Here is a 15,378-nt window from a genome sequence, read left to right on the forward strand (position 1 = left end):
TCTGGCCCACCCACCCCTTCTTTTCCCTGAAAACTCTGAGAAAGCATACACACCAACACCTCAAATGAAAGCTCCCCTAAGATCTAGACTAAGAAGTATTTAAATGATATTTTTAAATTATTTAAAAATCTAATTATAAAAAAGGAAGGCATCTGGATTCAGCTCACCATCAACCTGCACAAGAACATGATAGTACTTACATACAATATACAATGATACACAAGGGAACGGGAATGCTAATGGCACCCTTGGTTCAAACAGGAGCGTGTGTCTTTCATAAGAAGGAGACTGCTTAGGGAGCAGCCTTTTTAGTTCAAGTCCTCAGCAGCCACTCCATTGTGACCTTCTTCAAATACATAGCTCTCTTTCAAACTTATGGGACAAACAAATCTACTCTAAATGAGCCATTATAAGTATCATAGCTTTGAGTATTACTATACTGTAAGAGCACAGAGAACCATCTAAGTATGAATCAAATGCCACATGATTCAGTGAATTAATCAATTTGAAAAACCCAAGAGAGAGGTAACAATAGAAATAAAAGAAGGAATCTGGCTTAAATATCAATATATCAAGACTATGTCCAGGGTGGTGACTGTAATTATATAAGAAAAGATAACTTATCTTTTTCTAGGAAAAATTATTTATAAAATTCAGGTACTGAAAGATATACTTCAAAGATCATTGACTCCAAGCCTCCTCATTTTCCAGATAAGAAAACTAAAGCCCAGAAGCTAAATTAATTCTTTTGGCTCTGTGCATCTATACAAATATTAGAACCTTACTCTGGTAAAGAAACAGCACTGGACACTCTAAAACCCAAGACACACAGTTTCCATCAAAGAATTTGCATGAATGGAGCCATCAGTAGTGAGAACAGGGAAGACAATGGTATTTTGATTTACTACTGAAAAGTCCGTGTTAAATTTGGTGTCAAGACAACCCAACAGAAAACAGGTAGGCCTAACAAGTGTTTAGGCTGTGCCAATCAGATCATGGGCAATACAGAGCCAACACCCTTGCTCCTCTAGAGCCATAAGAAGCAATATAGGTCATGGGTACCTGTTTGAAGTCAGAGCTATTTAAGGCTATTCAGAAATTTGGCATGTTCTTCTCCTCTTGGTAACAGGGTTTCACCTCCTATCTTTGGGCCTGTTTTTTCCTAGAAAAATGAAAACAGTTTAGTAAAAAAAAAAAGTCAACATTATTTTTGCATGGGTCACTAAAATTGGTCACCTTGTCAATGACCTACCTTTAGCATTCCATCTCGTTCCCACTTGAAGAGGCCACAATTACTGAAACAAGAAAAGATGGGATTTACTCAGTGGTGAGGTATGGGTGAACACAGAGACAACGGGGTTTGCTGTACATCTCAGAAAAGTATCCACCACTCACAAAGAAGCTGATTAAGGTAACACTCATAATTATGGGCTGTGTTCTAAAGGTACTGAAAATACTCCACTGATTTGAGAAACGGTCTTCAAATCTGTAAAAAGCTAGACCTTCAAATCAAAAAGCTAGAACATCAAATCAAAGTATAACAGTATGGGGGCGCCTGGGTGGCTTAGTCGGTTAAGTGTCCGACTTTCGCTTAGGTCATGATCTCGCGGTTCGTGGGTTCGAGCCCCGCGTCGGGCTCTGTGCTGACTGCCAGCTCAGAGCCTGGAGCCTGTTTCAGTCTGTGACTCCCTCTCTCTCTGACCCTCCCCTGCTCACGCTGTCTCTCTCTCTCTCTCTCTCTCTCCTAGAAATAAATAAAACATTAAAAAAAAAAAAAAGTATAACAGTATGTACACACTGCAGGTGAAACACAAGCTGGGTATCTCCTGACGGTCATCGAGACTCCAAAGAGGAAGCTAGCCCTCGGACACCACGCAGTCTAGAGATTTCCCCTTCCCCCCTTTTCTGGAACTAAAAGTTTGTGATAAGAAAGGATTAATCTTCCTTCTGGTATGAATGATTTTTTTCCCCCTTTTCCAAATCTAAAGACGTTTACTTCCTTGTTCAAAGGGTGTAGAGATACTTGTTCTCATTTTTTAAACATGGTCAGGGAGTCCAACCCTGAGAAGAGATGAGGCTACTACAGAGAAAACCCAACTTGAAAAAAGATTTTAATGTTTATTTTTGAGAGAGAGAGAAAGAGAGAGAGGTGGGGGAGGGGCAAAGAGACACAGAGACAAAGATTCTGAAGCAGGCTCCAAGTTCTGAGCTGTCAGCCCAGAGCCAGACACAGGGCTCAAACTCACAGGTGGTGAGAACACCCATGACCCGAGCCAAAGTTGGACCCTTAACCAACTGAACCACCCAGCACCCCCAGAAAACTTAATTTTACACAAAGTTCACTCTGCTGAAACAAACAAAACAAATACAATCAACTCATGAAACTATGGCTTCCAGTACCCTTGGATTTGAGATGCTCTGGGGCATAAGGATTGCCCCATTGCCCTTCCTGCCTCATCCTTCCTCCTGAAAATCTAGACTCTATTCCTGCCCTGAGAGTCAGCACACCAGTGACCTTAGCTCTAAGCCTCTCCACCACCTTCCCTGTCTCGACACTGGCTCAATATCTGTTTAGAGAAATTTTCTAGACTACTAGTAGATCAACGACGAAATTATATATAAAAATTTCTAGTCAGGGGTGGGTAATTACAAAACATGGGCCAAATCCAGGCTGCCACCTGTTTTTGTAAATACGTTTTATTTGAACACAGCCATGTCCTTTTGTTTCTGTATTACCTGGGTGGCTGCTTCTGAGCTGTAACATCAAAGCAGGGGAGTTATGAAACAGACCATCTGGTTCATGAAATGTAACATATCTACTATCTGGCCTCTGACAGAAAAAGTTTACCCTCTTCGACTCTAGATCAAGAATTGACAAGAAAATATCCACGAAAGCAGTTGTTACAAAAATTACAGCGCCACCTGGATGATGAAAAGCATCTTTTAAAAAAAGTTTACTTATTTTGAGAGAGAGAGAGAGAGAAAGAGCGCGAGCGAGCATGTGCCCTAGCTGGGGAAAGGCAGAGAGAGAGAAAGAGAGAATCACAAGCAGACTTTGCACTATCAGTGTGGAGCCCTATGCAGGGCTTGAACTCATGAACCGCAAGACCATGACCTGAGCAGAAATCAAGAGTCAGATGTGTAACCTACTAAGCTACCCAGGTGCCCGAGGATGTAAAAAGCATCTAGCTCTTCCATTTGTGAGTTGTACCTAATGCTTAAAGAACTTTTCTGATACTGAAATGTTTTACATAAGCTCTTGCTATTACAATATTTGGCAGAAGTATCAACACACAAATACTTAAAAAAATTATCATCTAGATCATAACAATTTCACGAAGCAGCTCCTGACCAGGTAATTAAGTAGCATGGGGTCCGGGTCTCCTCCCCCACCCCAACCAGCCCTGGAGAAACGTGAAGTATGGGTTCCAGGAATTAAACAAAACTCAAAACAAACAAGCAAGCAAACAGGTGTTGAGAATATTCTGGTGAGACATTCTTGGGAAGACCTTCTCGGGAAGGTCATCTTTAAATTGCCTCAAATTCCAAAGACTCATTATCATAAAAATTCTATCTTTTAATGATAATCCAATAAAGTCAGAAATTTATAAAAAAAAAGATGGCTAAAAATCAATCCCATATATTGGAAAATTAAACACTACTAACCCTTGGGACAAACAGGAAGTCATCAAAGGCATTAAAGAAATAATATACTCAGGGGCACCTGGGTGGCTCAGTCGGTTAAGCCTCGACTTTTGATTTCAGCTCAAGCCATGATCTCATGGTTCATGGGATCAAGGCCCACATCCAGCTCCGTGTTGACAGCATGGAGCCTGCTTGGGATTCTATCTGTCCTTGCTCTCTGCCCCTCCCCTTTCTCATGCGCACATGCGCGAGCGCGCTCTCGCTCTCGCGCTCTCTCTCAAAAGAAATAACCATTAAAAAAAATAAATTAGACCTCAAACAACCTAATTTTACACTTTGAGGAGCTAGAGAAAAAAAGAAATAAGCCCAAAGTTAGCAGAAAGAAGAAAGTAACAAAGATCAGAAGAAAATAGAGTTCAGAAAAACAACAGAAAAGATTGAGACTGAGAGCTGATTCTTTGAAAAGATAAACAAAATTGGCAAACCTTTAGCTAGGCTGAGGAGAAAAAAAAGAGAAGACTCAAAATTAGAAATCAAAGAGAAGACATTGCAACTGATGCTACAGAAATACACAGAATTAAGGTTGCCTGGGTGGCTCAGTCGGTTTGAGCGTCCGACTTCAGCTCAGATCATGATTTCATGGGTCATGAGTTTGAGTCCCACACCAGGCTTGCTGCTGTCAGCTCAGAGCCTGCTTTGGATCCTCAGTGTCCCCCCATTCTGTCTCTGCCCCTTCCCTGCTTGCATTTCCTCTCCCTCTGTCAAAAATAAAAACATTAAAAAAAGAGAAATAAACAGAGTCATGACTACGAAAGATTATATGCCAACAAATTACATATGCTAGAAGAAATAAATACATTTCTAGAACCCTAAGGCTGAATCAAAAAGAAACTGAAAATCTGAACAGACCAATAATGAATAAAGACATTGAATCAGTAATCAAAAAAAACTCCCAACACATAAAACTCCAGGACCAGATGGCTTCAATGGATAATTCTACCAAATATTTAAAGAATTAACTAATCCTACCTAAATTTTCAAAATATTAAGGAGGAGGGAATAGTTCCAAACTCTACCAAACTATTATCACTTTGATGCCAGAACCAGATAAGGATACGCAAGAAAATTAAAAGGTAGACATTATGTCTGACGAATGTAGATGCAAAAATTCTCAACAAAACATTAGCAAATCATATTCAAGAATACATTAAAAGGATTATACACCACAACCAAGTGGGATTTATCCCTGGGATGCCAGGATGGTTCAACATATGCAAATCAGTAAGTGTAATATATCACATCAATGAAATGAAAATAAAAATCACCTAATTATCTCAATAGATACAGAGAAAGCTTGTTCACAAAACACAACACCCTTTCATGGTAAAAACCCTTAACAGACTGGGTATAGAAGGAACAACCTCAACATATTAAAGGTCCCATATGATAAACTCACAGCTAGCATACTGAAAGGCGATAAAATGAAAGCATTTCCTCTAAGATCAGGAACAGGACAAGGATGTCCACTCTCCCCACTCCTATTAAGTAGAGTACTGGAAGTCCTTGCTAGAGCAATTAGACAAGAAAAAGAAATAAAAAACATCCACAGTGGAAAAGAAGTAAAATTGTTGCTATTTGCTGATAATATCATCTTATATATACAGAAAATCCCAAAGGATCAAAAAACTGTTGGAGTTAATCAATGATTTCAGTACAGCAACAGGATACAAAATCAACAAAAACCAATAGCATTCTTTTTTTTTTTTTTTTTTAAATATTTTTATTTATTCCTAGGAGAGAGAGAGAGAGCGTGAGCAGGGGAGGGTCAGAGAGAGAGGGAGATACAGACTCTGAAACAGGCTCCAGGCTCTGAGCTGGCAGTCAGCACAGAGCCCGACGTGGGGCTCGAACCCACGAACCGCAAGATCATGACCTAAGCGAAAGTCGGACGCTTAACCGACTAAGCCACCCAGGCGCCCCCCAATTGCATTCTTTTATACTCATGATGAAGTACCTGAAAAAGAAATTAAAAAAACAAAACTATCTCATTCACAATAGCATAAAAAAAATTAAAGGCTTAGTAATAAATTTAACCAAGGAAGTAAATGGAAATCTATGACTTTCCTGAAAGAAGCTGAGGACACAAATGGAGATACCCCAAGTTCATGGATCTGAAAAATAATATTGTTATAAAGGCCAAACTACCCAAAGCCATCTACAGAGATTTAATGCAATCTCCACCAAAATATCAAAGGCATTTTTCAAAAAAAGGAGAAGAAATAACCTTAATATTTGTGTAGACCCAGAAGATCCTGAATAGCCAAAGCAATTGAGAAAAAAGAACAAAGACTGAGGTGTCTGCTTACAGATTTCAAACTATACTAGAAAGCCACAGTAATAAAAACAGTATGGTGCTGGCACAAAAACAGATACAGTGACCAATAAAACAGAATAGAAAGCATAGACTTAACTCTCAGTATGTACAGTTAACTAATGTTTCAACTAATATTCAACAAGGGAGCCCAGAATACCCAATAGGGAAAGGAAAGTCTCTTAAACAGTGCTGGGAATGCCAGAAAAACACACACAGAACAACAAAATTGGACCATTATCACAACTCCCTCACAAAAACTACCTTGAAATGGATGAAGTACTTAAATGTAAGACCTAAAACTCTTAGAAGAAAATGCAGAAGAAAAGCTCATCGATACTGGTCTTGGCAATGAATTTTTGAACATTGATGCTAAGAGCTCAAGCAAAAAAAGTAAAAATCAATAAATGGGACCACATCAAACTTGAAAGCTCTGCACAGCGAAATTAACAAGTAATGAAACGAAAAGACAAACTATAGAACCGGAGAGAATGTTTACAAGCCATGTAAAAGATAAAAGGTTAATATCCACAATATATAGTCAGTCAAGTTAATAACAACACATCAGTAAGGTAAAGAATAAGATCATACAATGAAAAAAGATATCTACTAATAATCATAAGAAACTGGCAATAAAAGAACCTTCCTTATGTTGATAAGGGTTATACTTGGAAGAGAAATTTATGAAGGATACGTTCACTTTAAGATAAAGAAATGGAAGCCCGCTATTATCATCACTACTATTTAACACAGTTTTAGAAGTCTGGCCAACTCTATGAGGAAAGACAAAGAACTAGAGGGTGTAAGGGTGGGAACAAAACAGGTAAAATTATTTTTATTTGTGGATTATCAACTATGTAAAGAAATCAACAAATTACTGGAATAAGAGTTCAATAAGCTTGCCAGAGGCAAGATCAACTTTTAAAAAAGTAGTAACATTTCTTTACACCAACAACAAAAAACTAAAAAATATACTAGAAAATAAGTTGCCATTCATAGTGTCAACAAAAATCACAACACATCTGAGAATTAAGAATACTCAACATCTCAGTGGAGATAATTTTATTTTTCTATTTTATTTTCAGTGGATATAATTTTAAAATCAATAATAGCCACAGAGGATGTGATGAATAAATGGAAAGATACTCCATGATCTTAAAAAATGGGCGATTTCATACATAAGAGAAATTAGTCCCCACAAAATTATTTGACTTCTTTAATGTGATCCTACTCAGGGATTCTACTTCTGAGTGGGATGATCCTTAGACCAGTGCCCTGAGAACAGCTGGAAAAAGTGAACGAAACACAGATATCCTAACACAGACACCAACCACTGTTGGGGAGCCCCAGTCTCCCTCAGCAGTTTTGCTGGTGGTCCCCCACCAGGGTAAGACCCAGACCCTCAGCTCCCCCCACCCACCCACCTAGGTCCAGTCCACCAATGCTCCCAGGGCAAAAGTGGCCACAGGAGTTAGCTCATCACTCTAAGGCTCTACCCCAGTTCTGGTTCCCTCGTTCTTGTCCCAGGAACTTTAGTTCTTTCAGAGAAATGACTTCTATCTTTCACTGAACAAACATTTGTGAGGACCCACTGTGAGCTGGGCGTTGTACTAAACAGTGGGGATAAAGCAGTAAAGATGGTGGGGTCCCTTCCCTGCAGGAGATTTTAGGGATAGCCAGGAGCTCTACGAGGCACAGAAACAAGGCCTGAACCTCAAAAAAGGATTGTTCAATGTTCCAGGAGAAGGGCATCACACAGGAACGAGAGAAAGGATTCAAGAATCAATTCTCCTACCTGCAGTGCTTTTTGGGGAGCCGGTCAAGGGAGATGCTTCGGTTTCCACAAGGACACTTGAAAAACCTCTTAATGCCGTCATGCCAGTGGTAGTCGTGCTGCTCGCTGACGCAGGTCTCCAAAGGCTTAAAGTGGGTGTAGGCACACTGCAAGGAACCAAAAGGAGGGCACACGTCTGGTCAGGGGCTCGGAAGGAGAAGCCGGCTAGCTGCTAGGAGGCCAATTTGTTCCACGAGGACTTCCCTTTTCTCTTCCCTTTTCTCGCCGCCAGCCAGATAGCTGGGAGCAGAGTAACTACCTTAACTACTAGCTGTGGGGACGGCTGTGGTTTCTGGAGTCCCGAGTAATGATGCCACTTCCCCTCCTGTTGGCCACAAGCTGTGGTCTGCCATGAAGTGCTTAATGACTTTCTGGAACATTGAGACAATAGTAAGGGAAGAACAAAAGCGGTAGAAACCTCTCAATAGCTTCGCCATGGCTGTCCTAAAGTCTAACTTCGCTGCAGGTTATAGGACAACACTGGGGCCTGTTCAGTAGCCCTTTTGTTTCTTCTTAAAAGGCCTCAAGGAAGGATGTAAGCTTCTTACTACTTGTCTTTCATAAGCAGCAAAACCAAGACAGAGATAAGAAGTCATTCACTTGTAATTTTGATGCTCAAAAGGGCTGAAAGTATAAGGAACAGATGGGCGCCTGGGTGGCTCAGTTGGTTAAGCTTCCGGCTTCAGTTCAGGTCATAATCTCACGGTTTGTGGGTTCAAGCCCCGTGTCCGGCTCTGTGCTGACTGACAGCTCAGAGCCTGGAGCCTGTTTTGGATTCTGTGTCTCCCTCTCTCTCTCTATCCTTACCCCACTCATGCTCTTTCTCTGTCTCAAAAATAAATAAACTGTGCTTGCTTTGGCAGCACATATACTAAAGCTGGCACGATACAGAGAAGATTAGCATGGCCTCTGTGCAAGGATGACACACAAATTTGGGAAGCGTTCCGTATTTTTGCAACATGGATGGACCCTGAGGGTGTTATGCTGAGCGAAATAAGTCAGGCACAGAAGAACAAATACCATATGTTTGCACGTACAGGACAATCAGGAGGAACTTAACGGAGGACAGCAGAGGAGAAGGGGGGAAACAGTGGGGGAGAGGGAAAGAGGCAAACCGCGAGAGACTCTTGAATGCTGAGAACAAACTGAGAGCTGATGGGGGTGGGGAGAGGGGAAGGGGGGGGATGGGCATGGAGGAGGGCACTTGTGGGGATGAGCACTGGGTGTTATATGGAAACCAACTTTACAATAAACTATTTGTAAAAAAAAAAAAAAAGATTCAAAATAAAAGTAAATACAAATGATTATAATAGCAAGCTTTTGAAACTTTGATACCTAGATTCTAAAGTTTTAATCTTCCCAATGTAGCTCTAATACAATATAACTCTTTGCAAATTACAAATGCAATATAATTATTTGAGAAGGATTATATACATCATTTTAAAGGGGGAAAGAACGACAGTAAGAGCAATAATAAAGTCCAATAATTAAATAAATAAATAAACTATAAAAATTTAGGGAAAAAAAGGAAAAAAAAGACTAAGGGATAGAACATCCCCAGCATGTGGGAAGCCCTCCCTGTGTCCCCGGTCCAGGCACTGCTCCATTCACACCCCAGGGATTTCACTACCTTGCTTTCAAACAGCAGAATTAGTCTGCCTGGTTTCGTACTTTGTATAAATGGAATTGTATGATACGTCAAAGAAAAAAAAAGAAAGAAGGAAACGGTGGGCGAATGTCAAAACAGGTGCTGGGACAGAGCAATGTGATTTCTGGTAATCAGAGTCGAGATAAGTGACTTTTGGTTCCAAGCCTCAGAAAGCAGAAAGCAGAGAGGTATACAGAATAGCACCTCCCTCGATACATACACCCCTTACCCCCAGGGGACCTGTAAAACTCGGGTTGCATGTCAGGTTACACGACAAAGGTGGATCAGAGTCATTGGTTGACCATAAAATTGGGAAACGATCCTGAATTTTCAGGGTGAGCCCAATGGAATCACAGGGCTTTTAAAAGTACAGGGGGTTGGGGAACAGACGCCTGGGTGACTCAGTCAGTTAAGCATCCGAATTTGGCTCAGGTCATGAATTCACAGTTTCTGAGTTCAAGCCCCGCATCAGGCTCTGTGCTGACAGTTCAGAGCCTGGAGCCTGCTTTGGATTCTGTGTCTCCCTCTCTCTCTCTGCCTGTCTCTTGCTCATGCTCATGCTCTCTCTCTCTCTCTCTCTCTCAAAAATAAACATTAAAAATAATAAGATAAAATAAAATAAAATAAAATAAAATAAAATAAAATAAAATAAAATAAAATAAAAGCAGAGGTAGGAAGACACAGGGAAGGGGCCACAGGATGTGACTGGGGGCTCTGAAGATGAAAGAAGGGATTGCAAGCTAAAGAACTCAGGTGGAATCTAGAAGATGGTAAAAGAGCAAGAAATGGATTCTCCCCTAGAGCCTCCAGAAGAAATGCAGTCCTGCCACACCGGGTTTTAGCTTCGTGAGACCCACAGAGACTTCTGGCTGACAGACATGCGAGATAATAAAGCTGTGTTGCTTAAACTACCAAGTTAGTAGTTATTTGTAAGGACAGCAAGAGAAAACTAACACACCAGCTACGTCCTTAGGTTTGCTGTTTTGGTGGAGTATATAAAAGCTGTTACCTGAAGTAAAACCTTCACCGATTCTGAACTTTCTCAAGGAACCCCTGCTTTTTGGTGACAGCTGGTTCAGGGCTGTCCCCTAAATGTAAACAGAGTCTACGGTCTGAAAAGGGATAAAGACAGAGAAAATGGTACTGGGTGAGCTCAGGCTCTTCCTCCTCTTACAAGCGCTTCTGAGGGAGATTAGTCTGGTGGGATAAAATGAGTGCTGATGGCAGGATACTGTTCTGCAAGAACTTTTGTTAGTCCTATTTTATTAATGTTGAAGGACAGGGGATTTATCATTTTCTAAGAGACTCAGGGTAAAAATCCTGGAAACAAAGAATGTAATGCAATTTACACTTCTCCTTGAGATCCAGTGTAGTAGGTTAAGCCGTGAGTAGAAAGGGCCAATAATAATTGGTCATAACATGTGATGTCAAGGGAAATAGTTCAGGCAAGGTCCTGAGACCTGAACTGGGGACTGAGGGTGTGCTAGAAACTTGAGAAAGACACAGAAGAGTTCACCGTAATCCAAAGGACAAAGGGGAAGAGAAGTTAGTGACTCGTCTGTAGAGCCAGGAGCTGAGGTCATATGAAAGAAGACTCACCACCAACGCTCTGCCAATAAAGCCCGGAAGCCAAGTTGGCAGGCAGCCAGGCCCTTGGCTGTTGTGAGCAGTTTGGTTTCCAATCTAATGAAATGACCCATGCAGGACTCTGGTCACAAGACATGGCCCCATAGCCCATGTTCTATGTTCTGCTGAGTCACAGCAGCTCAAAACAGGGCCCAAGGTTAGAAGCATCTCCTCCACTCACCGTCTTGCATGTTACTACTCGACATTTCACTTCTCTGATGCTTCTCATCTTTTCTTCCATTTGCTCTTTTTTCACCAGTGGCTCAAAATAGCGTTCCTGCAGCTCAGCCTCTGCCTGGAATGACAAGGGACACAGAAGACCTTGTACCAAATCCACCACGTACTCAAGGCACCAGTTCAGTAATAATAAAAACTGAAGAGCCAAGCTAACCGTTATGAGGACATCTGATAAGATGAACTCAATGAACTGCAAACTAAAAGATGATCCTAAGTAGACACAAGCAGTTAATTTTCCAGAAAACAGTGGGAAAGCAACCATAACTAAGAAACAGAACATTGAAATGTGCACCAGAATAATTTCTACTGCTCCAATACAGACTCAATACAGACTATGGAAGGTATTCAGTGCCTCCCCACTTAGGACAGCCCAGGCTATTGACCAAGCACCTGGCCGGAGTAACCCCGGACTGTCTGGACTGACAGGGAGGAGGCAGGAGGGCAGAGAGAAATTTACAGCAGAACGTGGTCACAGCTCTGCAGCTAGCGCAGTAGCATAGGGCCCAAGGCCTTGGTGGCCACAGAAGCAAGGAGCTCAACTCTACAGCCTTCCTGGGCTGGCTCGAGCATCAATCCGGACCAAGTTTCAGGTCTGGTAGAATGGTGGGACACGTGACTGTCTCATCAGTCAGCAGTGTACCAAAAGAGCAGGGCATTCAGAGTACTAACACTAAATGGGGACACTGTGAAAACTGGTGGGAGTACTTCCTTTTTGTTATCCCAACGATTGCTCCCTCTGCTACTCACAGGGATCAGGGATGTTATACCTGTGGTGCACAACATCCCCTCCACATCTAGCAATTCTTCTGATTATTCTGGAAGGCACCCATGTGGATGAAAAATCCAGTTATAGCTCTCAGACCTAACTGCTTTATAAACAACTCTACAACAGGGGTGCTGGGTGGCTCAGTCGATTAAATGTCCGACTCCAGCTCAGGTCATGATCTCATGGTTCATGAGTTCAAGCCTCGCATTGGGCTCTGTGCTGACAGCTCAGAGCCTGGAACCTGCTTCAGATTCTGTCTCCAGCTCTCTCTGCCCCTCCTCCACTTATGCTCTCTCTCTCTCAAAAATAAACATTAAAAAAAAATTTTTTTTTAAATTTTAAAGAACTCTACAGTATTTGTGCACGGCTTAAGTACACATTAAATATTCCAAAAATGCAACTAGACAACTCCTGTGTATATAGAGGAACAATTATAGTTTGTTATCTTCTAAAGGTTTCCTGGGCTATTCATGGTTTAAACACACACACACACATACACACACACACACACAAAGAAACAGACTCATGGTATTTAAGTTACGAAAAAACCACACCGAAAGTCCTCATTTCTATGTCTCGCTTATATTTATCATCCACCTCTCTACTTCATTATTTCTTCTGGGATAGTTGTGCCTACACATTTACATAACAAAACATACATTGTTAATATAAACACCTCCCACTTTTTTTTTACATTACAGGCAGGAGATTACATTGATATCCTTGAAGTTTCTAATTAGGTAATTTATATCATCCAAGAATTTTATTTCAGGATAATAAAGGAGCAATCCAAAATACAAAGCATTGGAAGCAACTATGCCTAATGGGTTGGTAACTACTGATTTACAGTATTTGAAATGCCAGTATAAAAATATTTGAATGGAAAAAAAATCCCTTCCCATAAGGCAAGGCAGAAAATAATAGTGGTGAACCACCTAAATGTTACTTAAAAGCCATAACTAGAATACAACATTTTTATAATACTGAGGCCCATTAAAATAATGTTACATGACATTCAATTCAAGGATAAAGGCAAAGCTAAATTCTATCAGAAATATTCCTGTTCTTCAAAGTTGACTCAGACATATAACTACGTCTTGGGTGAGTCCCACAATAAAAGCCTCAAGTCTGAAAGATATCTGTGTCATCTTTGACCTTTTGGGCTCTCACCTCTTTTAGAAGCCCTGTGTGCTTCGATTTTGCTTTTAGGATTTTCTGAAATTCCTCAGTTTCCAGGTAGGCAAGTTGTTCTCTTCTTTTTTTCCTGGCAGGCTCCAATTCATCTTCAGCTAGAGCAGCAAGGAAAAACGATGATGATTACAGAGGAATTTCAGGAAGCCAGTGAGCCTTGTGGACTCAGCTATCCCCATCCTCTCCATCTCTGCCTACCAGACCCTTCAAACATAATTTACCCCGCCAGGTACCAGCAGAGGAAAACTTTAAGGAGTAGGGCTGAGAAGTAGAGCCTAGAATATGAGGTATAGCAGATTTGACCATTGAATTAGAATCTCCTTTCCCTAAAATAGGAGCTCCAATGACAGGTAACGTCAACAAAAATACTTCTTACAAGCTGATGCTAAAATGTCACTGCCAACTTCAGAAATTTAAAAATAAAAACAGGGCAATTTGCTAAGAAATTGTACTCCTTTCAAAGCAAATCTTTATACTGATATATCTGTACCAAGATCCAATGAGGAGCCTTTGTTTAAGCTCTTAGATCGTGCCTAATGTCATTTCAATTTAATGCGATTATAGAAATCAGTCCATTCCAGTTGTAGAAATTTTATCTAGGTATTGTACAGAGAGGTAAATTTAAGTGAAACAATGACTTTTGATATCAGGGATGGTGGTTACGGTTTAGAACATCTCCTTACAGATGGCTTCATTCCCACTGCTAACTCTGAAATCCACAGTACCTTGAGGAGAAAGCGTGTTGTTTTTTTCTACACGTTCCTTCACTTCCAGGACATCCTGAGGGTCCTTCTGTTTCTTTTTAATGCTGTTTGGGTCTGTTTTTGTAAGAATCTGACCTTTTGCCCTGAGTTTGGTTATAGCAGCTAACTAGAAGGAAGGAGGAAAAAGAGATTATAATCTTAAAGATGGGATTGGTATCTATAATTCTAAATCCCTCTTCTAGTTATTAGTCAGTGAATTCTGTCCTCACATAGAAACTGACAAAATAGATCTTCTCTTTGCTTAGCATTATTAACCCACTTATTAAAATTTTAAAGCATGGAGACAGGTCTATGAACTAATAACTAATGTTTCAGCTTACTTTAATATCAATAGTTTCACATCAGCTACACTGTGGGCTTCAAAACCCATAGAGGAATCACACAAACATTTTGGAAGTTTGTTTTAGAATCAAACAGAATGAGGGGTGCTTGCGTGGCTCAGTCGATTAAGCATCCAACTCCTGATGAGGGTTCAGGTCATGATCTAAAGGTTTGTGGGACCGAGTCCCATGTTGGGTTCTGTGCTGATAGTGTGGAGCCTGCTTGGGATTCTCTCTCCCTCTGTCTGACTGCCCCTCCCCTGTTCATACTCTCTTCCACTCTCAAAATAAATAAATAAATAACAACAACAACAACAAAAAAGGAATCAGACAGAATTAGGAGAGAATTTTAGCTCTGCCACTTACTAGTTTGTAACCTTAACACAAATTAATTTCTCAGTCTGTTTCTACATCTTTAACATGGAGATGAGAGCATTTACCTAGCCTGTGTGCATGGGATGAGAGAATGCATGCAAAGCATGAACCTATACATAGGACATGGCACATGTACATAGATCACAGATACACAACCAACTGTTATCATTATTATTACTGCAGGTACAGCTTTGGCTTATGACTAGCTTTTGCCCTTACTGTGGATGTAGCTGCTAACTAGAACAAAGAGAAGACAAGCTCAAGTTGGGGCTCAGGGTGACTCAGGAAGTGGAGAGGGGAGATTCTGAGCACTCAACTCCTACATCAATCAGAGCAACTTAGTTCCTATGTAAGAGTTCTTTTAAAGAAGGATTCTTCAAACCACCATTTTACAGTCTTGCCTCAACAATTCCTAGAGTTTGTCTCTCTCAGGCCAGTGTTTAAGCAATCTCCTTAAGCTGTATAAGGAACAGCACTGAGAATGGGTAAAGATAAATTAATGGCATTATGTTGATACCATTATTGCTTACAATTCCTTTGAGTCTAATTATCATGATCAATAAACAGCTATTACTGTCTGTCTTTCCTGGTCATAGATATA

General features: G+C 40.7%; 1 protein-coding gene and 1 non-coding gene across 5 annotated transcripts in view; one reads left to right on the top strand and one right to left on the bottom strand.

Annotated features, from left to right (window-relative positions):
- Positions 1–15,378, bottom strand: part of MCM10 (minichromosome maintenance 10 replication initiation factor) — a 46,890-nt gene that overhangs the window by 10,253 nt on the left and 21,259 nt on the right. For 3 of the 4 annotated variants that reach the window (XM_077758490.1, XM_077758492.1, XM_077758493.1), the window contains exons 15-20: positions 14,044–14,188; positions 13,298–13,416; positions 11,306–11,419; positions 7,812–7,957; positions 1,253–1,295; positions 1,063–1,162 (exon numbers count right to left, since the gene is read on the bottom strand). In XM_077758490.1, the coding sequence (XP_077614616.1) occupies positions 1,079–1,162; positions 1,253–1,295; positions 7,812–7,957; positions 11,306–11,419; positions 13,298–13,416; positions 14,044–14,188 (651 nt within the window). In that variant the 3' untranslated portion in view covers positions 1,063–1,078. Of the gene's footprint in view, positions 1–884; positions 1,163–1,252; positions 1,296–7,811; positions 7,958–11,305; positions 11,420–13,297; positions 13,417–14,043; positions 14,189–15,378 lie in introns of those variants that run through there. The other variant, XM_077758491.1, reaches the window with a different exon arrangement.
- Positions 8,698–8,804, top strand: LOC144227036 (U6 spliceosomal RNA). The gene has a single exon (XR_013333831.1). It is a non-coding gene; the product is annotated as a U6 spliceosomal RNA (small nuclear RNA).

This window comes from Crocuta crocuta, unplaced genomic scaffold, assembly GCF_008692635.1.
Source record: "Crocuta crocuta isolate KB4526 unplaced genomic scaffold, BGI_CrCroc_1.0 scaffold32, whole genome shotgun sequence".
NCBI classification, from domain to species: domain Eukaryota; kingdom Metazoa; phylum Chordata; class Mammalia; order Carnivora; family Hyaenidae; genus Crocuta; species Crocuta crocuta.